We start from the raw sequence: 25,582 nt of genomic DNA on the forward strand, positions 1-25,582 counted from the left end.
AAATAATTTGCCAAAATAATTTGCCTCCCAAAATAATTTGCCAAAATAATTTGACTCCCAAAATAATTTGCCCAAATAATTTGCCTCCCAAAATAATTTGCCAAAATAATTTGCCTCCCAAAATAAAAATAATTTGCCAAAATAATTTGCCTCCCAAAATAATTTGCCTCCCAAAATAATTTGCCAAAATAATTTGCCTCCCAAAATAATTTGCCAAAATAATTTGCCTCCCAAAATAATTTGCCAAAATAATTTGCCTCCCAAAATAATTTGCCAAAATAATTTGACTCCCAAAATAATTTGCTTCCCAAAATAATTTGCCAAAATAATTTGCCCCCCAAAATAATTTGCCTCCCAAAATAATTTGCCAAAATAATTTGCCTCCCAAAATAATTTGCCAAAATAATTTGACTCCCAAAATAATTTGCCCAAATAATTTGCCTCCCAAAATAATTTGCCTCCCAAAATAAAAATAATTTGCCAAAATAATTTGCCTCCCAAAATAATTTGCCTCCCAAAATAATTTGCCAAAATAATTTGCCTCCCAAAATAATTTGCCAAAATAATTTGCCTCCCAAAATAATTTGCCTCCCAAAATAATTTGCCAAAATAATTTGACTCCCAAAATAATTTGCCAAAATAATTTGCCTCCCAAAATAATATGCCTCCCAAAATAATTTGCCTCCCAAAATAATTTGCCAAAATAATTTGCCTCCCAAAATAATTTGCCTGCCAAAATAATTTGCCAAAATAATTTGCCTCCCAAAATAATTTGCCAAAATAATTTGCCTCCCAAAATAATTTGCCTCCCAAAATAATTTGCCAAAATAATTTGACTCCCAAAATAATTTGCCAAAATAATTTGCCTCCCAAAATAATATGCCTCCCAAAATAATTTGCCTCCCAAAATAATTTGCCAAAATAATTTGCCTCCCAAAATAATTTGCCTGCCAAAATAATTTGCCAAAATAATTTGCCTCCCAAAATAATTTGCCAAAATAATTTGCCTCCCAAAATAATTTGCCTCCCAAAATAATTTGCCAAAATAATTTGCCTCCCAAAATAATTTGCCAAAATAATTTGCCTCCCAAAATAATTTGCCAAAATAATTTGCCTCCCAAAATAATTTGCCAAAATAATTTGCCTCCCAAAATAATTTGCCTGCCAAAATAATTTGCCAAAATAATTTGCCTCCCAAAATAATTTGCCAAAATAATTTGCCTCCCAAAATAATTTGCCAAAATAATTTGCCTCCCAAAATAATTTGCCAAAATAATTTGCCTCCCAAAATAATTTGCCAAAATAATTTGACTCCCAAAATAATTTGCTTCCCAAAATAATTTGCCTCCCAAAATAATATGCCTCCCAAAATAATTTGCCTCCCAAAATAATTTGCCAAAATAATTTGCCTCCCAAAATAATTTGCCTGCCAAAATAATTTGCCAAAATAATTTGCCTCCCAAAATAATTTGCCAAAATAATTTGCCTCCCAAAATAATTTGCCAAAATAATTTGCCTCCCAAAATAATTTGCCAAAATAATTTGCCTCCCAAAATAATTTGCCAAAATAATTTGACTCCCAAAATAATTTGCTTCCCAAAATAATTTGCCCCCCAAAATAATTTGCCTCCCAAAATAATTTGCCAAAATAATTTGCCTCCCAAAATAATTTGCCTCCCACGCTTTGTCCATATTTTTTACAGTCTATGGTTTAAACATTAGTTCTCTGTGTGTGTGTGTGTGTGTGTGTGTGTGTGTGTGTGTAGGAGGCGTGTCTCCGCGGCATCAAGGAGGTGATCTCTGCGTGGATTGGTCAGAGTGTGTACCATGTGGTCTGGCTCAACTGTAAGGCTGCGTACGGATATGAATACCTGTTCACCAGTCTGGGAGACGCCTTCAACACACAGGTAGCACGCACGCACGAATGCAAAATTCATCAATAAGATGTTTTTCAACAACCAAAAGTGTCAAATAATGTTTTAGGAGCTGTTTCTCAACAACCAAAGTGTCAAATAATGGTTAGAAGCTGTTTTTCAACAACCAAAAGTGTCAAATAATGTTTTAGGAGCTGTTTCTCAACAACCAAAAGTGTCAAATAATGTTTTAGGAGCTGTTTCTCAACAACCAAAGTGTCAAATAATGGTTAGAAGCTGTTTTTCAACAACCAAAAGTGTCAAATAATGTTTTAGGAGCTGTTCCTCAACAACCAAAAGTGTAAAATAATGTTTTATGAGCTGTTTCTCAACAACCAAAGTGTCAAATACTGGTTAGAAGCTGTTTTTCAACAACCAAAAGTGTCAAATAATGTTTTAGGAGCTGTTTCTCAACAACCAAAAGTGTAGAATAATGTTTTATGAGCTGTTTCTCAACAACCAAAGTGTCAAATAATGGTTAGAAGCTGTTTTTCAACAACCAAAAGTGTCAAATAATGTTTTAGGAGCTGTTTCTCAACAACCAAAAGTGTAAAATAATGTTTTAGGAGCTGTTTCTCAACAACCAAAGTGTCAAATAATGGTTAGAAGCTGTTTTTCAACAACCAAAAGTGTCAAATAATGTTTTAGGAGCTGTTTCTCAACAACCAAAGTGTCAAATAATGGTTAGAAGCTGTTTTTCAACAACCAAAAGTGTCAAATAATGTTTTAGGAGCTGTTTCTCAACAACCAAAAGTGTAAAATAATGTTTTAGGAGCTGTTTCTCAACAACCAAAGTGTCAAATAATGGTTAGAAGCTGTTTTTCAACAACCAAAAGTGTCAAATAATGTTTTAGGAGCTGTTTCTCAACAACCAAAGTGTCAAATAATGGTTAGAAGCTGTTTTTCAACAACCAAAAGTGTCAAATAATGTTTTAGGAGCTGTTTCTCAACAACCAAAAGTGTAAAATAATGTTTTAGGAGCTGTTTCTCAACAACCAAAGTGTCAAATAATGGTTAGAAGCTGTTTTTCAACAACCAAAAGTGTCAAATAATGTTTTAGGAGCTGTTTCTCAACAACCAAAAGTGTAAAATAATGTTTTATGAGCTGTTTCTCAACAACCAAAGTGTCAAATAATGGTTAGAAGCTGTTTTTCAACAACCAAAAGTGTCAAATAATGTTTTAGGAGCTGTTTCTCAACAACCAAAAGTGTAAAATAATGTTTTAGGAGCTGTTTCTCAACAACCAAAGTGTCAAATAATGGTTAGAAGCTGTTTTTCAACAACCAAAAGTGTCAAATAATGTTTTAGGAGCTGTTTCTCAACAACCAAAAGTGTAAAATAATGTTTTAGGAGCTGTTTCTCAACAACCAAAGTGTCAAATAATGGTTAGAAGCTGTTTTTCAACAACCAAAAGTGTCAAATAATGTTTTAGGAGCTGTTTCTCAACAACCAAAAGTGTCAAATAATGTTTTAGGAGCTGTTTCTCAACAACCAAAGTGTCAAATAATGGTTAGAAGCTGTTTTTCAACAACCAAAAGTGTCAAATAATGTTTTAGGAGCTGTTCCTCAACAACCAAAAGTGTCAAATAATGTTTTAGGAGCTGTTTCTCAACAACCAAAGTGTCAAATAATGGTTAGAAGCTGTTTTTCAACAACCAAAAGTGTCAAATAATGTTTTAGGAGCTGTTTCTCAACAACCAAAAGTGTCAAATAATGTTTTAGGAGCTGTTTCTCAACAACCAAAGTGTCAAATAATGGTTAGAAGCTGTTTTTCAACAACCAAAAGTGTCAAATAATGTTTTAGGAGCTGTTCCTCAACAACCAAAAGTGTAAAATAATGTTTTATGAGCTGTTTCTCAACAACCAAAGTGTCAAATACTGGTTAGAAGCTGTTTTTCAACAACCAAAAGTGTCAAATAATGTTTTAGGAGCTGTTTCTCAACAACCAAAAGTGTAGAATAATGTTTTATGAGCTGTTTCTCAACAACCAAAGTGTCAAATAATGGTTAGAAGCTGTTTTTCAACAACCAAAAGTGTCAAATAATGTTTTAGGAGCTGTTTCTCAACAACCAAAAGTGTAAAATAATGTTTTAGGAGCTGTTTCTCAACAACCAAAGTGTCAAATAATGGTTAGAAGCTGTTTTTCAACAACCAAAAGTGTCAAATAATGTTTTAGGAGCTGTTTCTCAACAACCAAAGTGTCAAATAATGGTTAGAAGCTGTTTTTCAACAACCAAAAGTGTCAAATAATGTTTTAGGAGCTGTTTCTCAACAACCAAAAGTGTAAAATAATGTTTTAGGAGCTGTTTCTCAACAACCAAAGTGTCAAATAATGGTTAGAAGCTGTTTTTCAACAACCAAAAGTGTCAAATAATGTTTTAGGAGCTGTTTCTCAACAACCAAAAGTGTAAAATAATGTTTTATGAGCTGTTTCTCAACAACCAAAGTGTCAAATAATGGTTAGAAGCTGTTTTTCAACAACCAAAAGTGTCAAATAATGTTTTAGGAGCTGTTTCTCAACAACCAAAAGTGTAAAATAATGTTTTAGGAGCTGTTTCTCAACAACCAAAGTGTCAAATAATGGTTAGAAGCTGTTTTTCAACAACCAAAAGTGTCAAATAATGTTTTAGGAGCTGTTTCTCAACAACCAAAAGTGTAAAATAATGTTTTAGGAGCTGTTTCTCAACAACCAAAGTGTCAAATAATGGTTAGAAGCTGTTTTTCAACAACCAAAAGTGTCAAATAATGTTTTAGGAGCTGTTTCTCAACAACCAAAAGTGTCAAATAATGTTTTAGGAGCTGTTTCTCAACAACCAAAGTGTCAAATAATGGTTAGAAGCTGTTTTTCAACAACCAAAAGTGTCAAATAATGTTTTAGGAGCTGTTCCTCAACAACCAAAAGTGTAAAATAATGTTTTATGAGCTGTTTCTCAACAACCAAAGTGTCAAATACTGGTTAGAAGCTGTTTTTCAACAACCAAAAGTGTCAAATAATGTTTTAGGAGCTGTTTCTCAACAACCAAAAGTGTAGAATAATGTTTTATGAGCTGTTTCTCAACAACCAAAGTGTCAAATAATGGTTAGAAGCTGTTTTTCAACAACCAAAAGTGTCAAATAATGTTTTAGGAGCTGTTTCTCAACAACCAAAAGTGTAAAATAATGTTTTAGGAGCTGTTTCTCAACAACCAAAGTGTCAAATAATGGTTAGAAGCTGTTTTTCAACAACCAAAAGTGTCAAATAATGTTTTAGGAGCTGTTTCTCAACAACCAAAAGTGTAAAATAATGTTTTAGGAGCTGTTTCTCAACAACCAAAGTGTCAAATAATGGTTAGAAGCTGTTTTTCAACAACCAAAAGTGTCAAATAATGTTTTAGGAGCTGTTTCTCAACAACCAAAAGTGTAAAATAATGTTTTAGGAGCTGTTTCTCAACAACCAAAGTGTCAAATAATGGTTAGAAGCTGTTTTTCAACAACCAAAAGTGTCAAATAATGTTTTAGGAGCTGTTTCTCAACAACCAAAAGTGTAAAATAATGTTTTAGGAGCTGTTTCTCAACAACCAAAGTGTCAAATAATGGTTAGAAGCTGTTTTTCAACAACCAAAAGTGTCAAATAATGTTTTAGGAGCTGTTTCTCAACAACCAAAAGTGTAAAATAATGTTTTAGGAGCTGTTTCTCAACAACCAAAGTGTCAAATAATGGTTAGAAGCTGTTTTTCAACAACCAAAAGTGTCAAATAATGTTTTAGGAGCTGTTTCTCAACAACCAAAGTGTCAAATAATGGTTAGAAGCTGTTTTTCAACAACCAAAAGTGTCAAATAATGTTTTAGGAGCTGTTTCTCAACAACCAAAAGTGTAAAATAATGTTTTATGAGCTGTTTCTCAACAACCAAAGTGTCAAATAATGGTTAGAAGCTGTTTTTCAACAACCAAAAGTGTCAAATAATGTTTTAGGAGCTGTTTCTCAACAACCAAAAGTGTAAAATAATGTTTTAGGAGCTGTTTCTCAACAACCAAAGTGTCAAATAATGGTTAGAAGCTGTTTTTCAACAACCAAAAGTGTCAAATAATGTTTTAGGAGCTGTTTCTCAACAACCAAAAGTGTAAAATAATGTTTTATGAGCTGTTTCTCAACAACCAAAGTGTCAAATAATGGTTAGAAGCTGTTTTTCAACAACCAAAAGTGTCAAATAATGTTTTAGGAGCTGTTTCTCAACAACCAAAAGTGTAAAATAATGTTTTAGGAGCTGTTTCTCAACAACCAAAGTGTCAAATAATGGTTAGAAGCTGTTTTTCAACAACCAAAAGTGTCAAATAATGTTTTAGGAGCTGTTTCTCAACAACCAAAAGTGTAAAATAATGTTTTAGGAGCCGTTTCTTTGGCAAATTATTTTGGGAGGCAAATTATTTTGGGAGGCAAATTATTTTGGCAGGCAAATTATTTTGGCAGGCAAATTATTTTGGGAGGCAAATTATTTTGGGAGGCAAATTATTTTGGCAAATTATTTTGGGAGGCAAATTATTTTGGGAGGCAAATTATTTTGGCAAATTATTTTGAGAGGCAAATTATTTTGGGAGGCAAATTATTTTGGGAGGCAAATTATTTTGGCAAATTATATTGGGAGGCAAATTATTTTGGGAGGCAAATTATTTTGGCAGGCAAATTATTTTGGCAAATTATTTTGGGAGGCAAATTATTTTGGGAGGCAAATTATTTTGGCAAATTATTTTGGGAGGCAAATTATTTTGGGAGTCAAATTATTTTGGGAGGCAAATTATTTTGGCAAATTATTTTGGGAGGCAAATTATTTTGGCAAATTATTTTGGGAGGCAAATTATTTTGGGAGGCAAATTATTTTGGCAAATTATTTTGGGAGGCAAATTATTTTGGCAGGCAAATTATTTTGGCAAATCATTTTGGGAGGCAAATTATTTTGGGAGGCAAATTATTTTGGCAAATTATTTTGAGAGGCAAATTATTTTGGGGGGCAAATTATTTTGGGAGGCAAATTATTTTGGGAGGCAAATTATTTTGGCAAATTATTTTGGGATTATTATTAATTTGCCAAAATAATTTGCTTCCCAAAATAATTTGCCAAAATAATTTGCCCCCCAAAATAATTTGCCTCCCAAAATAATTTGCCAAAATAATTTGCCTCCCAAAATAATTTGCCAAAATAATTTGACTCCCAAAATAATTTGCCCAAATAATTTGCCTCCCAAAATAATTTGCCAAAATAATTTGCCTCCCAAAATAAAAATAATTTGCCAAAATAATTTGCCTCCCAAAATAATTTGCCTCCCAAAATAATTTGCCAAAATAATTTGCCTCCCAAAATAATTTGCCAAAATAATTTGCCTCCCAAAATAATTTGCCAAAATAATTTGCCTCCCAAAATAATTTGCCAAAATAATTTGACTCCCAAAATAATTTGCTTCCCAAAATAATTTGCCAAAATAATTTGCCCCCCAAAATAATTTGCCTCCCAAAATAATTTGCCAAAATAATTTGCCTCCCAAAATAATTTGCCAAAATAATTTGACTCCCAAAATAATTTGCCCAAATAATTTGCCTCCCAAAATAATTTGCCTCCCAAAATAAAAATAATTTGCCAAAATAATTTGCCTCCCAAAATAATTTGCCTCCCAAAATAATTTGCCAAAATAATTTGCCTCCCAAAATAATTTGCCAAAATAATTTGCCTCCCAAAATAATTTGCCTCCCAAAATAATTTGCCAAAATAATTTGACTCCCAAAATAATTTGCCAAAATAATTTGCCTCCCAAAATAATATGCCTCCCAAAATAATTTGCCTCCCAAAATAATTTGCCAAAATAATTTGCCTCCCAAAATAATTTGCCTGCCAAAATAATTTGCCAAAATAATTTGCCTCCCAAAATAATTTGCCAAAATAATTTGCCTCCCAAAATAATTTGCCTCCCAAAATAATTTGCCAAAATAATTTGACTCTCAAAATAATTTGCCAAAATAATTTGCCTCCCAAAATAATATGCCTCCCAAAATAATTTGCCTCCCAAAATAATTTGCCAAAATAATTTGCCTCCCAAAATAATTTGCCTGCCAAAATAATTTGCCAAAATAATTTGCCTCCCAAAATAATTTGCCAAAATAATTTGCCTCCCAAAATAATTTGCCTCCCAAAATAATTTGCCAAAATAATTTGCCTCCCAAAATAATTTGCCAAAATAATTTGCCTCCCAAAATAATTTGCCAAAATAATTTGCCTCCCAAAATAATTTGCCAAAATAATTTGCCTCCCAAAATAATTTGCCTGCCAAAATAATTTGCCAAAATAATTTGCCTCCCAAAATAATTTGCCAAAATAATTTGCCTCCCAAAATAATTTGCCAAAATAATTTGCCTCCCAAAATAATTTGCCAAAATAATTTGCCTCCCAAAATAATTTGCCAAAATAATTTGACTCCCAAAATAATTTGCTTCCCAAAATAATTTGCCTCCCAAAATAATATGCCTCCCAAAATAATTTGCCTCCCAAAATAATTTGCCAAAATAATTTGCCTCCCAAAATAATTTGCCTGCCAAAATAATTTGCCAAAATAATTTGCCTCCCAAAATAATTTGCCAAAATAATTTGCCTCCCAAAATAATTTGCCAAAATAATTTGCCTCCCAAAATAATTTGCCAAAATAATTTGCCTCCCAAAATAATTTGCCAAAATAATTTGACTCCCAAAATAATTTGCTTCCCAAAATAATTTGCCCCCCAAAATAATTTGCCTCCCAAAATAATTTGCCAAAATAATTTGCCTCCCAAAATAATTTGCCAAAATAATTTGACTCCCAAAATAATTTGCCCAAATAATTTGCCTCCCAAAATAATTTGCCAAAATAATTTGCCTCCCAAAATAATTTGCCTCCCAAAATAAAAATAATTTGCCAAAATAATTTGCCTCCCAAAATAATTTGCCTCCCAAAATAATTTGCCAAAATAATTTGCCTGCCAAAATAATTTGCCTCCCAAAATAATTTGCCTCCCAAAATAATTTGCCAAAATAATTTGACTCCCAAAATAATTTGCCAAAATAATTTGCCTCCCAAAATAATATGCCTCCCAAAATAATATGCCTCCCAAAATAATTTGCCTCCCAAAATAATTTGCCTCCCAAAATAATTTGCCAAAATAATTTGCCTCCCAAAATAATTTGCCAAAATAATTTGCCTCCCAAAATAATTTGCCTCCCAAAATAATTTGCCAAAATAATTTGACTCCCAAAATAATTTCCCAAAATAATTTGCTTCCCAAAATAATTTGCCTCCCAAAATAATATGCCTCCCAAAATAATTTGCCTCCCAAAATAATTTGCCAAAATAATTTGCCTCCCAAAATAATTTGCCTGCCAAAATAATTTGCCAAAATAATTTGCCTCCCAAAATAATTTGCCAAAATAATTTGCCTCCCAAAATAATTTGCCAAAATAATTTGCCTCCCAAAATAATTTGCCAAAATAATTTGCCTCCCAAAATAATTTGCCAAAATAATTTGACTCCCAAAATAATTTGCTTCCCAAAATAATTTGCCCCCCAAAATAATTTGCCTCCCAAAATAATTTGCCAAAATAATTTGCCCCCCAAAATAATTTGCCTCCCAAAATAATTTGCCAAAATAATTTGCCTCCCAAAATAATTTGCCAAAATAATTTGACTCCCAAAATAATTTGCCCAAATAATTTGCCTCCCAAAATAATTTGCCAAAATAATTTGCCTCCCAAAATAATTTGCCTCCCAAAATAAAAATAATTTGCCAAAATAATTTGCCTCCCAAAATAATTTGCCTCCCAAAATAATTTGCCAAAATAATTTGCCTCCCAAAATAATTTGCCAAAATAATTTGCCTCCCAAAATAATTTGCCTCCCAAAATAATTTGCCAAAATAATTTGACTCCCAAAATAATTTGCCAAAATAATTTGCCTCCCAAAATAATATGCCTCCCAAAATAATTTGCCTCCCAAAATAATTTGCCAAAATAATTTGCCTCCCAAAATAATTTGCCTGCCAAAATAATTTGCCAAAATAATTTGCCTCCCAAAATAATTTGCCTCCCAAAATAATTTGCCTCCCAAAATAATTTGCCAAAATAATTTGCCTCCCAAAATAATTTGCCAAAATAAATTGCCTCCCAATATAATTTGCCAAAATAATTTGCCTGCCAAAATAATTTGCCTCCCAAAATAATTTGCCTCCCACGCTTTGTCCATATTTTTTACAGTCTATGGTTTAAACATTAGTTCTCTGTGTGTGTGTGTGTGTGTGTGTGTGTAGGAGGCGTGTCTCCGCGGCATCAAGGAGGTGATCTCTGCGTGGATTGGTCAGAGTGTGTACCATGTGGTCTGGCTCAACTGTAAGGCTGCGTACGGATATGAATACCTGTTCACCAGTCTGGGAGACGCCTTCAACACACAGGTAGCACGCACGCACGAATGCAAAATTCATCAATAAGATGTTTTTCAACAACCAAAAGTGTCAAATAATGTTTTAGGAGCTGTTTCTCAACAACCAAAGTGTCAAATAATGGTTAGAAGCTGTTTTTCAACAACCAAAAGTGTCAAATAATGTTTTAGGAGCTGTTTCTCAACAACCAAAAGTGTCAAATAATGTTTTAGGAGCTGTTTCTCAAAAACCAAAGTGTCAAATAATGGTTAGAAGCTGTTTTTCAACAACCAAAAGTGTCAAATAATGTTTTAGGAGCTGTTTCTCAACAACCAAAAGTGTAAAATAATGTTTTATGAGCTGTTTCTCAACAACCAAAGTGTCAAATAATGGTTAGAAGCTGTTTTTCAACAACCAAAAGTGTCAAATAATGTTTTAGGAGCTGTTTCTCAATAACCAAAAGTGTAAAATAATGTTTTAGGAGCTGTTTCTTAACAACCAAAGTGTCAAATAATGGTTAGAAGCTGTTTTTCAACAACCAAAAGTGTCAAATAATGTTTTTAGGAGCTGTTTCTCAATAACCAAAAGTGTAAAATAATGTTTTATGAGCTGTTTCTCAACAACCAAAGTGTAAAATAATGGTTAGAAGCTGTTTTTCAACAACCAAAAGTGTCAAATAATGTTTTAGGAGCTGTTTCTCAACAACCAAAAGTGTAAAATAATGTTTTAGGAGCTGTTTCTCAACAACCAAAGTGTCAAATAATGGTTAGAAGCTGTTTTTCAACAACCAAAAGTGTCAAATAATGTTTTAGGAGCTGTTTCTCAAAAACCAAAAGTGTAAAATAATGTTTTAGGAGCAGTTTCTCAACAACCAAAGTGTCAAATAATGGTTAGAAGCTGTTTTTCAACAACCAAAAGTGTCAAATATTGTTTTAGGAGCTGTTTCTCAACAACCAAAAGTGTAAAATAATGTTTTAGGAGCTGTTTCTCAACAACCAAAGTGTCAAATAATGGTTAGAAGCTGTTTTTCAACAACCAAAAGTGTCAAATAATGTTTTAGGAGCTGTTTCTCAACAACCAAAAGTGTAAAATAATGTTTTATGAGCTGTTTCTCAACAACCAAAGTGTCAAATAATGGTTAGAAGCTGTTTTTCAACAACCAAAATTGTCAAATAATGTTTTAGGAGCTGTTTCTCAACAACCAAAGTGTCAAATAATGGTTAGAAGCTGTTTTTCAACAACCAAAAGTGTCAAATAATGTTTTAGGAGCTGTTTCTCAACAACCAAAAGTGTAAAATAATGTTTTATGAGCTGTTTCTCAACAACCAAAATGTCAAATAATGGTTAGAAGCTGTTTTTCAACAACCAAAAGTGTCAAATGATGTTTTAGGAGCTGTTTCTCAACAACCAAAAGTGTAAAATAATGTTTTAGGAGCTGTTTCTCAACAACCAAAGTGTCAAATAATGGTTAGAAGCTGTTTTTCAACAACCAAAAGTGTCAAATAATGTTTTAGGAGCTGTTTCTCAACAACCAAAAGTGTAAAATAATGTTTTATGAGCTGTTTCTCAACAACCAAAGTGTCAAATAATGGTTAGAAGCTGTTTTTCAACAACCAAAAGTGTCAAATAATGTTTTAGGAGCTGTTTCTCAACAACCAAAAGTGTAAAATAATGTTTTAGGAGCTGTTTCTCAACAACCAAAGTGTCAAATAATGGTTAGAAGCTGTTTTTCAACAACCAAAAGTGTCAAATAATGTTTTAGGAGCTGTTTCTCAACAACCAAAGTGTCAAATAATGGTTAGAAGCTGTTTTTCAACAACCAAAAGTGTCAAATAATGTTTTAGGAGCTGTTTCTCAACAACCAAAAGTGTAAAATAATGTTTTATGAGCTGTTTCTCAACAACCAAAGTGTCAAATAATGGTTAGAAGCTGTTTTTCAACAACCAAAAGTGTCAAATAATGTTTTAGGAGCTGTTTCTCAACAACCAAAAGTGTAAAATAATGTTTTATGAGCTGTTTCTCAACAACCAAAGTGTCAAATAATGGTTAGAAGCTGTTTTTCAACAACCAAAAGTGTCAAATAATGTTTTAGGAGCTGTTTCTCAACAACCAAAAGTGTAAAATAATGTTTTAGGAGCTGTTTCTCAACAACCAAAGTGTCAAATAATGGTTAGAAGCTGTTTTTCAACAACCAAAAGTGTCAAATAATGTTTTAGGAGCTGTTTCTCAACAACCAAAAGTGTAAAATAATGTTTTAGGAGCCGTTTCTTTGGCAAATTATTTTGGGAGGCAAATTATTTTGGCAGGCAAATTATTTTGGGAGGCAAATTATTTTGGGAGGCAAATTATTTTGGCAAATTATTTTGGGAGGCAAATTATTTTGGGAGGCAAATTATTTTGGCAAATTATTTTGAGAGGCAAATTATTTTGGGAGGCAAATTATTTTGGGAGGCAAATTATTTTGGCAAATTATATTGGGAGGCAAATTATTTTGGGAGGCAAATTATTTTGGCAGGCAAATTATTTTGGCAAATTATTTTGGGAGGCAAATTATTTTGGGAGGCAAATTATTTTGGGAGGCAAATTATTTTGGCAAATTATTTTGGGAGGCAAATTATTTTGGGAGTCAAATTATTTTGGGAGGCAAATTATTTTGGCAAATTATTTTGGGAGGCAAATTATTTTGGGAGGCAAATTATTTTGGCGAATTATTTTGGGAGGCAAATTATTTTGGCAGGCAAATTATTTTGGCAAATCATTTTGGGAGGCAAATTATTTTGGGAGGAAAATTATTTTGGCAAATTATTTTGGGAGGCAAATTATTTTGGGGGGCAAATTATTTTGGGAGGCAAATTATTTTGGGAGGCAAATTATTTTGGCAAATTATTTTGGGATTATTATTAATTTGCCAAAATAATTTGCTTCCCAAAATAATTTGCCAAAATAATTTGCCCCCCAAAATAATTTGCCTCCCAAAATAATTTGCCAAAATAATTTGCCTCCCAAAATAATTTGCCTCCCAAAATAATTTGCCAAAATAATTTGACTCCCAAAATAATTTGCCCAAATAATTTGCCTCCCAAAATAATTTGCCAAAATAATTTGCCTCCCAAAATAAAAATAATTTGCCAAAATAATTTGCCTCCCAAAATAATTTGCCTCCCAAAATAATTTGCCAAAATAATTTGCCTCCCAAAATAATTTGCCAAAATAATTTGCCAAAATAATTTGACTCCCAAAATAATTTGCTTCCCAAAATAATTTGCCAAAATAATTTGCCCCCCAAAATAATTTGCCTCCCAAAATAATTTGCCAAAATAATTTGCCTCCCAAAATAATTTGCCAAAATAATTTGACTCCCAAAATAATTTGCCCAAATAATTTGCCTCCCAAAATAATTTGCCAAAATAATTTGCCTCCCAAAATAATTTGCCTCCCAAAATAAAAATAATTTGCCAAAATAATTTGCCTCCCAAAATAATTTGCCTCCCAAAATAATTTGCCAAAATAATTTGCCTCCCAAAATAATTTGCCAAAATAATTTGACTCCCAAAATAATTTGCCAAAATAATTTGCCTCCCAAAATAATATGCCTCCCAAAATAATTTGCCTCCCAAAATAATTTGCCAAAATAATTTGCCTCCCAAAATAATTTGCCTGCCAAAATAATTTGCCAAAATAATTTGCCTCCCAAAATAATTTGCCAAAATAATTTGCCTCCCAAAATAATTTGCCTCCCAAAATAATTTGCCAAAATAATTTGCCTCCCAAAATAATTTGCCAAAATAATTTGCCAAAATAATTTGCCTCCCAAAATAATTTGCCAAAATAATTTGCCTGCCAAAATAATTTGCCTCCCAAAATAATTTGCCTCCCACGCTTTGTCCATATTTTTTACAGTCTATGGTTTAAACATTAGTTCTCTGTGTGTGTGTGTGTGTGTGTGTGTGTGTGTGTGTGTGTGTGTGTGTAGGAGGCGTGTCTCCGCGGCATCAAGGAGGTGATCTCTGCGTGGATTGGTCAGAGTGTGTACCATGTGGTCTGGCTCAACTGTAAGGCTGCGTACGGATATGAATACCTGTTCACCAGTCTGGGAGACGCCTTCAACACACAGGTAGCACGCACGCACGAATGCAAAATTCATCAATAAGATGTTTTTCAACAACCAAAAGTGTCAAATAATGTTTTAGGAGCTGTTTCTCAACAACCAAAGTGTCAAATAATGGTTAGAAGCTGTTTTTCAACAACCAAAAGTGTCAAATAATGTTTTAGGAGCTGTTTCTCAACAACCAAAAGTGTCAAATAATGTTTTAGGAGCTGTTTCTCAACAACCAAAGTGTCAAATAATGGTTAGAAGCTGTTTTTCAACAACCAAAAGTGTCAAATAATGTTTTAGGAGCTGTTCCTCAACAACCAAAAGTGTAAAATAATGTTTTATGAGCTGTTTCTCAACAACCAAAGTGTCAAATACTGGTTAGAAGCTGTTTTTCAACAACCAAAAGTGTCAAATAATGTTTTAGGAGCTGTTTCTCAACAACCAAAAGTGTAGAATAATGTTTTATGAGCTGTTTCTCAACAACCAAAGTGTCAAATAATGGTTAGAAGCTGTTTTTCAACAACCAAAAGTGTCAAATAATGTTTTAGGAGCTGTTTCTCAACAACCAAAAGTGTAAAATAATGTTTTAGGAGCTGTTTCTCAACAACCAAAGTGTCAAATAATGGTTAGAAGCTGTTTTTCAACAACCAAAAGTGTCAAATAATGTTTTAGGAGCTGTTTCTCAACAACCAAAGTGTCAAATAATGGTTAGAAGCTGTTTTTCAACAACCAAAAGTGTCAAATAATGTTTTAGGAGCTGTTTCTCAACAACCAAAAGTGTAAAATAATGTTTTAGGAGCTGTTTCTCAACAACCAAAGTGTCAAATAATGGTTAGAAGCTGTTTTTCAACAACCAAAAGTGTCAAATAATGTTTTAGGAGCTGTTTCTCAACAACCAAAAGTGTAAAATAATGTTTTATGAGCTGTTTCTCAACAACCAAAGTGTCAAATAATGGTTAGAAGCTGTTTTTCAACAACCAAAAGTGTCAAATAATGTTTTAGGAGCTGTTTCTCAACAACCAAAAGTGTAAAATAATGTTTTAGGAGCTGTTTCTCAACAACCAAAGTGTCAAATAATGGTTAGAAGCTGTTTTTCAACAACCAAAAGTGTCAAATAATGTTTTAGGAGCTGTTTCTCAACAACCAAAAGTGTAAAATAATGTTTTAGGAGCTGTTTCTCAACAACCAAAGTGTCAAATAATGGTTAGAAGCTGTTTTTCAACAACCAAAAGTGTCAAATAATGTTTTAGGAGCTGTTTCTCAACAACCAAAAGTGTCAAATAATGTTTTAGGAGCTGTTTCTCAACAACCAAAGTGTCAAATAATGGTTAGAAGCTGTTTTTCAACAACCAAAAGTGTCAAATAATGTTTTAGGAGCTGTTCCTCAACAACCAAAAGTGTCAAATAATGTTTTAGGAGCTGTTTCTCAACAACCAAAGTGTCAAATAATGGTTAGAAGCTGTTTTTCAACAACCAAAAGTGTCAAATAATGTTTTAGGAGCTGTTTCTCAACAACCAAAAGTGTCAAATAATGTTTTAGGAGCTGTTTCTCAACAACCAAAGTGTCAAATAATGGTTAGAAGCTGTTTTTCAACAACCAAAAGTGTCAAATAATGTTTTAGGAGCTGTTCCTCAACAACCAAAAGTGTAAAATAATGTTTTATGAGCTGTTTCTCAACAACCAAAGTGTCAAATACTGGTTAGAAGCTGTTTTTCAACAACCAAAAGTGTCAAATAATGTTTTAGGAGCTGTTTCTCAACAACCAAAAGTGTAGAATAATGTTTTATGAGCTGTTTCTCAACAACCAAAGTGTCAAATAATGGTTAGAAGCTGTTTTTCAACAACCAAAAGTGTCAAATAATGTTTTAGGAGCTGTTTCTCAACAACCAAAAGTGTAAAATAATGTTTTAGGAGCTGTTTCTCAACAACCAAAGTGTCAAATAATGGTTAGAAGCTGTTTTTCAACAACCAAAAGTGTCAAATAATGTTTTAGGAGCTGTTTCTCAACAACCAAAGTGTCAAATAATGGTTAGAAGCTGTTTTTCAACAACCAAAAGTGTCAAATAATGTTTTAGGAGCTGTTTCTCAACAACCAAAAGTGTAAAATAATGTTTTAGGAGCTGTTTCTCAACAACCAAAGTGTCAAATAATGGTTAGAAGCTGTTTTTCAACAACCAAAAGTGTCAAATAATGTTTTAGGAGCTGTTTCTCAACAACCAAAAGTGTAAAATAATGTTTTATGAGCTGTTTCTCAACAACCAAAGTGTCAAATAATGGTTAGAAGCTGTTTTTCAACAACCAAAAGTGTCAAATAATGTTTTAGGAGCTGTTTCTCAACAACCAAAAGTGTAAAATAATGTTTTAGGAGCTGTTTCTCAACAACCAAAGTGTCAAATAATGGTTAGAAGCTGTTTTTCAACAACCAAAAGTGTCAAATAATGTTTTAGGAGCTGTTTCTCAACAACCAAAAGTGTAAAATAATGTTTTAGGAGCTGTTTCTCAACAACCAAAGTGTCAAATAATGGTTAGAAGCTGTTTTTCAACAACCAAAAGTGTCAAATAATGTTTTAGGAGCTGTTTCTCAACAACCAAAAGTGTCAAATAATGTTTTAGGAGCTGTTTCTCAACAACCAAAGTGTCAAATAATGGTTAGAAGCTGTTTTTCAACAACCAAAAGTGTCAAATAATGTTTTAGGAGCTGTTCCTCAACAACCAAAAGTGTAAAATAATGTTTTATGAGCTGTTTCTCAACAACCAAAGTGTCAAATACTGGTTAGAAGCTGTTTTTCAACAACCAAAAGTGTCAAATAATGTTTTAGGAGCTGTTTCTCAACAACCAAAAGTGTAGAATAATGTTTTATGAGCTGTTTCTCAACAACCAAAGTGTCAAATAATGGTTAGAAGCTGTTTTTCAACAACCAAAAGTGTCAAATAATGTTTTAGGAGCTGTTTCTCAACAACCAAAAGTGTAAAATAATGTTTTAGGAGCTGTTTCTCAACAACCAAAGTGTCAAATAATGGTTAGAAGCTGTTTTTCAACAACCAAAAGTGTCAAATAATGTTTTAGGAGCTGTTTCTCAACAACCAAAAGTGTAAAATAATGTTTTAGGAGCTGTTTCTCAACAACCAAAGTGTCAAATAATGGTTAGAAGCTGTTTTTCAACAACCAAAAGTGTCAAATAATGTTTTAGGAGCTGTTTCTCAACAACCAAAAGTGTAAAATAATGTTTTAGGAGCTGTTTCTCAACAACCAAAGTGTCAAATAATGGTTAGAAGCTGTTTTTCAACAACCAAAAGTGTCAAATAATGTTTTAGGAGCTGTTTCTCAACAACCAAAAGTGTAAAATAATGTTTTATGAGCTGTTTCTCAACAACCAAAGTGTCAAATAATGGTTAGAAGCTGTTTTTCAACAACCAAAAGTGTCAAATAATGTTTTAGGAGCTGTTTCTCAACAACCAAAAGTGTAAAATAATGTTTTAGGAGCTGTTTCTCAACAACCAAAGTGTCAAATAATGGTTAGAAGCTGTTTTTCAACAACCAAAAGTGTCAAATAATGTTTTAGGAGCTGTTTCTCAACAACCAAAAGTGTAAAATAATGTTTTAGGAGCTGTTTCTCAACAACCAAAGTGTCAAATAATGGTTAGAAGCTGTTTTTCAACAACCAAAAGTGTCAAATAATGTTTTAGGAGCTGTTTCTCAACAACCAAAAGTGTAAAATAATGTTTTAGGAGCTGTTTCTCAACAACCAAAGTGTCAAATAATGGTTAGAAGCTGTTTTTCAACAACCAAAAGTGTCAAATAATGTTTTAGGAGCTGTTTTTCAACAACCAAAAGTGTCAAATAATGTTTTAGGAGCTGTTTCTCAACAACCAAAAGTGTAAAATAATGTTTTAGGAGCTGTTTCTCAACAACCAAAGTGTCAAATAATGGTTAGAAGCTGTTTTTCAACAACCAAAAGTGTCAAATAATGTTTTAGGAGCTGTTTCTCAACAACCAAAAGTGTAAAATAATGTTTTAGGAGCTGTTTCTCAACAACCAAAGTGTCAAATAATGGTTAGAAGCTGTTTTTCAACAACCAAAAGTGTCAAATAATGTTTTAGGAGCTGTTTCTCAACAACCAAAAGTGTAAAATAATGTTTTAGGAGCTGTTTCTCAACAACCAAAGTGTCAAATAATGGTTAGAAGCTGTTTTTCAACAACCAAAAGTGTCAAATAATGTTTTAGGAGCTGTTTCTCAACAACCAAAAGTGTAAAATAATGTTTTAGGAGCCGTTTCTTTGGCAAATTATTTTGGGAGGCAAATTATTTTGGCAGGCAAATTATTTTGGCAGGCAAATTATTTTGGGAGGCAAATTATTTTGGCAAATTATTTTGGGAGGCAAATTATTTTGGCAAATTATTTTGAGAGGCAAATTATTTTGGGAGGCAAATTATTTTGGCAAATTATATTGGGAGGCAAATTATTTTGGGAGGCAAATTATTTTGGGAGGCAAATTATTTTGGCAGGCAAATTATTTTGGCAAATTATTTTGGGAGGCAAATTATTTTGGCAAATTATTTTGGGAGGCAAATTATTTTGGGAGGCAAATTATTTTGGCAAATTATTTTGGGAGGCAAATTATTTTGGCAAATTATTTTGGGAGGCAAATTATTTTGGCAAATTATTTTGGGAGGCAAATTATTTTGGCAGGCAAATTATTTTGGCAAATCATTTTGGGAGGCAAATTATTTTGGCAAATTATTTTGGGAGGCAAATTATTTTGGCAGGCAAATTATTTTGGCAAATCATTTTGGGAGGCAAATCATTTTGGGAGGCAAATTATTTTGGGAGGCAAATTATTTTGGCAAATTATTTTGGGGGGCAAATTATTTTGGGAGGCAAATTATTTTGGGATTATTATTAATTTGCCAAAATAATTTGCTTCCCAAAATAATTTGCCAAAATAATTTGCCCCCCAAAATAATTTGCCTCCCAAAATAATTTGCCAAAATAATTTGCCTCCCAAAATAATTTGACTCCCAAAATAATTTGCCCAAATAATTTGCCTCCCAAAATAATTTGCCAAAATAATTTGCCTCCCAAAATAATTTGCCTCCCAAAATAAAAATAATTTGCCAAAATAATTTGCCTCCCAAAATAATTTGCCAAAATAATTTGCCTCCCAAAATAATTTGCCAAAATAATTTGCCTCCCAAAATAATTTGCCAAAATAATTTTCCTCCCAAAATAATTTGCCAAAATAATTTGCCAAAATAATTTGACTCCCAAAATAATTTGCCAAAATAATTTGCCTCCCAAAATAATATGCCTCCCAAAATAATTTGCCAAAATAATTTGCCTCCCAAAATAATTTGCCTGCCAAAATAATTTGCCAAAATAATTTGCCTCCCAAAATAATTTGCCAAAATAATTTGCCTCCCAAAATAATTTGCCAAAATAATTTGCCTCCCAAAATAATTTGCCTCCCAAAATAATTTGCCAAAATAATTTGCCTCCCAAAATAATTTGCCAAAATAAATTGCCTCCCAAAATAATTTGCCAAAATAATTTGCCTGCCAAAATAATTTGCCTCCCAAAATAATTTGCCAAAATAATTTGCCTCCCACGCTTTGTCCATATTTTTTACAGTCTATGGTTTAAACATTAGTTCTCTGTGTGTGTGTGTGTGTGTGTGTGTAGGAGGCGTGTCTCCGCGGCATCAAGGAGGTGATCTCTGCGTGGATTGGTCAGAGTGTGTACCATGTGGTCTGGCTCAACTGTAAGGCTGCGTACGGATATGAATACCTGTTCACCAGTCTGGGAGACGCCTTCAACACACAGGTAGCACGCACGCACGAATGCAAAATTCATCAATAAGATGTTTTTCAACAACCAAAAGTGTCAAATAATGTTTTAGGAGCTGTTTCTCAACAACCAAAGTGTCAAATAATGGTTAGAAGCTGTTTTTCAACAACCAAAAGTGTCAAATAATGTTTTAGGAGCTGTTTCTCAACAACCAAAAGTGTCAAATAATGTTTTAGGAGCTGTTTCTCAACAACCAAAGTGTCAAATAATGGTTAGAAGCTGTTTTTCAACAACCAAAAGTGTCAAATAATGTTTTAGGAGCTGTTCCTCAACAACCAAAAGTGTAAAATAATGTTTTATGAGCTGTTTCTCAACAACCAAAGTGTCAAATAATGGTTAGAAGCTGTTTTTCAACAACCAAAAGTGTCAAATAATGTTTTAGGAGCTGTTTCTCAATAACCAAAAGTGTAAAATAATGTTTTAGGAGCTGTTTCTCAACAACCAAAAGTGTAAAATAATGTTTTAGGAGCTGTTTCTCAACAACCAAAGTGTCAAATAATGGTTAGAAGCTGTTTTTCAACAACCAAAAGTGTCAAATAATGTTTTAGGAGCTGTTTCTCAACAACCAAAAGTGTAGAATAATGTTTTATGAGCTGTTTCTCAACAACCAAAGTGTCAAATAATGGTTAGAAGCTGTTTTTCAACAACCAAAAGTGTCAAATAATGTTTTAGGAGCTGTTTCTCAACAACCAAAAGTGTAAAATAATGTTTTAGGAGCTGTTTCTCAACAACCAAAGTGTCAAATAATGGTTAGAAGCTGTTTTTCAACAACCAAAAGTGTCAAATAATGTTTTAGGAGCTGTTTCTCAACAACCAAAAGTGTAAAATAATGTTTTAGGAGCTGTTTCTCAACAACCAAAGTGTCAAATAATGGTTAGAAGCTGTTTTTCAACAACCAAAAGTGTCAAATAATGTTTTAGGAGCTGTTTCTCAACAACCAAAAGTGTAAAATAATGTTTTAGGAGCTGTTTCTCAACAACCAAAGTGTCAAATAATGGTTAGAAGCTGTTTTTCAACAACCAAAAGTGTCAAATAATGTTTTAGGAGCTGTTTCTCAACAACCAAAAGTGTAAAATAATGTTTTATGAGCTGTTTCTCGTCAGCGTATGGTAAATGCAAAGTAAACACGGGGCTACTTGAAATAAAAAACGTGGCTCTTGTGTGTGTCCCCACCAGGCGGGCAGGAAGGGCCGTTCCCACCCTGAGGAGGAGGAGCCAGCCAGTCAGGTCATCACCAAAGGCAGCGCGGGAAGAAGAACCACGCCATCGGTCGCTGCTTCAGAGAGACGCAAGTCTCTCACACTGGTAAGACCACGGCCATCATTCAAACCAAGACAAGTCTCTCACACTGGTAAGACCACAGACATCATTAAAACCAAGACAAGTCTCTCACACTGGTAAGACCACGGACATCATTAAAACCAAGACAAGTCTCTCACACTGGTAAGACCATGGACATCATTAAAACCAAGACAAGTCTCTCACACTGGTAAGACCATGGACATCATTAAAACCAAGACAAGTCTCTCACACTGGTAAGACCACAGACATCATTAAAACCAAGACAAGTCTCTCACACTGGTAAGACCATGGACATCATTAAGACCAAGACAAGTCTCTCACACTGGTAAGACCATGGACATCATTAAAACCAAGACAAGTCTCTCACACTGGTAAGACCACAGACATCATTAAAACCAAGACAAGTCTCTCACACTGGTAAGACCATGGACATCATTAAAACCAAGACAAGTCTCTCACACTGGTAAGACCATGGACATCATTAAAACCAAGACAAGTCTCTCACACTGGTAAGACCACGGACATCATTAAAACCAAGACAAGACGCAATGAGGATGAGGTTATTACATCAAATGTTCACTTGCGCCATCCATCGGCACACAAGTTGCACCAACCCTGTTTTTAAAGGGATAGTTTGATGCCCCCCAAAATGATGACTCACCCCATTTGATGACTCCATTATGCTCCCTGTGCGCTCCCTGAGACACAAAGAGAGAGAGAGAGAGAGAGAGGGGGGGGGGGGGGGGGGGGGGGGGGGGGGATCTGAGTCCCAGCCCATGTGCACAAAATAATGAGAGATGAGGAAGCAAATAAATGAGGATCAAGTCTCTCTCAAGTCTGTGATGAATTGAATACACAGGACCGCCATGGAAAGAAGAGACTGTCTCTTGGGGTCAGCTCGCTGTGTCCTCATCCTGTGTTTTGTGTCTCCTACCAGGACTGTCTGTTGGGGTCAGCTCGCTGTGTCCTCATCCAGTGTCCCCTGCAGAGCTTCTCTGGCAAGGCTGTCCTCAACATCCACGCCAGGCTGTGGAACAGCACCTTCATTGAGGTGAGAGATGATTACACGGCTGTCTGTCCATTCTAATTAACCCATTTAGTTGAGACCTGAGGATGATTCTACAAATGTCTACTAAATCAGTTTTCTGGGAAACTCATGTTTCTATATCAGTGGTTCTCAAACTATTTCATGTCAAGGAGCCCCAAAAATATATGTAATTGGCTGCCGACCCCCATCTAAAAAATATGTTGTTCCAGGGACCCCCCAGAAGCAAAAATTTCAAAACGTTCGCGCTGAAAGAATATATATTCAAAGATTTGCACCACATTTTCACGATTTAAAAAAAATAGTAGACCTACCAGTGCCGCGCTATGAGCTTGTAGATCTGCTATTTTTCAATAGCTAAAGTAGAACATAATGTTTAAAACACCAAAAGGGAAATTAGAATATCTACTGTAATCCATTTTATTTCAATTCAGGAGAGAAACTGGTTTGAAATGGTTTACCTTGCAATAACATCCCATCTTCTTTGAGAGAATGTATACGTATTTAATTGCGACTGCAGGTTGCATTTGCTATGGAATCGTGCATTCTTCGTCAATTTGTTGGTTCGTTTGTTGGTCACCCCGACCTGGGCCCCCATATATGGTGCCCAGGTCTCGTGACATCAAGTGACATCATCAGGGATAAAGATGTGGAGACCCTGATGTCATAGTAAATGCCACCTGCTGTCACAGTTAAGCCCATATATGGAGATCCCTGGTGTCATCAATATCGGCCAGCAACTCTACATCTGACCTCAAACCCATTTGACTTATACCTGTCCATTCAAATTTCAAACTCTGAACGTTATTAGTGTAGCTGCGCCCGGCAGCCGGCGAAAACTAGAGTTCTCGTCAGGCTTGAAAATGAAGGCCCGCGGCCCTACCTGGGCCCTCATCAAACCCTGTACAGTGTACACTGAAGAGAATGTCCCCACTATCACCCTTAGAGGTTCTGCATGACATTCCATATGTCGATCTGACCTCATCAAACCTCATTTACACTCACGACATGCTGCTTATATGACCAGAAGAACACTCAACTCATAAACTGAAGCCAAGGTGACACCTAGAGGAGAAATTAAGGAATGTAACTGAGGGAAGGAAGCATTAAATGGAATAGTGACCGCTAGTGTTGGGGAAGTTACTTTGAAAGCGTAGCTTGTAAAGCTACAAGTAGCTCACCATGGCAGTAGCTTGATCAAGCTACATAGCTACCCCTGGAGAAATGTAGCTTGTAAAGCTACAGCTACATGGAAAAAGTAGCTCAGCTACTTTTTATTTTTCAGCGTTAAATTGAGAATGTACATGCGGTGCATATGAAACAAAATATAATATCCTACAAAAAAGTCACATGCCACGATGCCAGCTGAAATATGCCTCTCAACGGTTTTATTTTAAAAAAAGACTTAGAGACTTACACAAATAAAAGAGGATCTGTTGAGGATACTGTGTGTTATACATGGCATTTGATCGTCAATGTTAACACATCTTAACTGTAAAAAAAAAAGAGACCCTTGTATAATGAGATAACTACACCTACATTATAACTAAACAACTGTTACATGATGACATTTGATCGTCAACATTTGAGACCCCTGTTCTAGACAGATTTTCCCCCATTAAAGAAAGGATAAACAATTAGAGGCAGCTGTTGGCTTGTCAAGCGCTGACATGCCCTCAAAGCAATCAGAAAAAGGAACTTGATTTTTCAAAGGGGGTTCTAGTACAATAATTAACACAGCAACTAATGGTCAAAATGAATATATTTATTTCATGTTATTGCCCAAAATTGTAGCTTGTAACTTGAGTAGCTAAGCTACCAAAAATGACCCAAAAAGTAGCTGAGCTACTTGACGAGGTACACCAATATGAATGTAGCTAAGCTACCACAAGCTACAGCAAAATGTAGCTAAGCTACGTAGCTCAGCTACATGTAGCTTAATACTCCCCAACACTGCGCTGCCTATGCAACACAACAATGCAGGGACTAGACTACCCTTATTGCATAATGGGTGTATGTCAGTGTTGTTTTCGTCGACTGACAAAAAATGTTTGTCGACTACATTTTTCCACTTAAATGAAAACTAAGCTATGACGACTAAAACTAAGACTAAATATATTGACAATTTCGTCAACAAATAAAAACTAGACAATTAGTTGCATGCTGAAAATAGCCGATCTACAAGCTCACAACACGTCGCAGCGTGAGCTTGTAGATCAGCTATTTTCAGCAAGTCATTACGACGGCACCAAGGCGCGCCCAAATACATTTTGTTCGACTAAATCAACTCTAGATTTAGTCGACTAAAACTAGACTAACACTAAAACATTCCAGGTGACTAAAATGTGACTGAAACTAAATGAAAACTATTCAAGAGACTGTCTATGACTAAATCTACAATCAAAATTTGCTGCCAAAAACAACACTGGTGTATGTATGTTGTATGGTTTCTTTATCTCTGTCTGCCTCTTCCAGGAGTTTCCAGCCGTCAGTGCTCTGGAGCTGATTGTCAGAGCCAACATCACCGTCAAGTCCACCGTCAAACATCTGATCCTCAAGGACGCTGCGTCGCAGGTACTGACCATGCAGTGTTGATTTGTCAACTGTGCCGAAAAATGTTCGTCGACTACCTAGTTTTCACTGACGAAAACTAAATGGAAACTGAATGAAAACTAAGGTGTGATGACTATAAGACTAAGACTATAATATATTGACAATTTCATTAACAAAGAAAAACTAGACTAAAATGTTAGGAAGGGACTAGTGGACCTTTTCACCAGAGGAGAAAAACTGGCAAAAACAACACTGGTATACTGACTATGTTTTGTTGATGCACCATTCATGAATTAATCTTCAATTATAGTCCATACCCGGGGATTGTGCTGCATCCAAATGATATGCAGGCTTGTGCGTGTGCACGTGCTCGCGACTGCGCGCTATGTGTGTGAGTGCGACAACCCTGGTCAGTTAC

At 34.2% G+C, this 25,582-nt stretch overlaps 1 protein-coding gene across 1 annotated transcript in view; it reads left to right on the forward strand.

Annotated features, from left to right (window-relative positions):
• The window catches only part of LOC308333959 (integrin alpha-7-like), a gene marked incomplete at its 5' end in the record, with an annotated part of 127,373 nt that overhangs the window by 97,343 nt on the left and 4,448 nt on the right, over window positions 1-25,582 (forward strand). The window contains 3 exons of the mRNA XM_080790498.1: window positions 21,441-21,569; window positions 22,504-22,617; window positions 25,087-25,185. Of these exons, the coding sequence (XP_080646624.1) occupies window positions 21,441-21,569; window positions 22,504-22,617; window positions 25,087-25,185 (342 nt within the window). The remainder of the gene's footprint in view (window positions 1-21,440; window positions 21,570-22,503; window positions 22,618-25,086; window positions 25,186-25,582) is intronic.

The sequence above is a fragment of the Protomyctophum bolini genome, assembly GCF_963924005.1.
Source record: "Protomyctophum bolini genome assembly, chromosome: 2".
Taxonomy (NCBI): Eukaryota; Metazoa; Chordata; class Actinopteri; order Myctophiformes; family Myctophidae; genus Protomyctophum; species Protomyctophum bolini.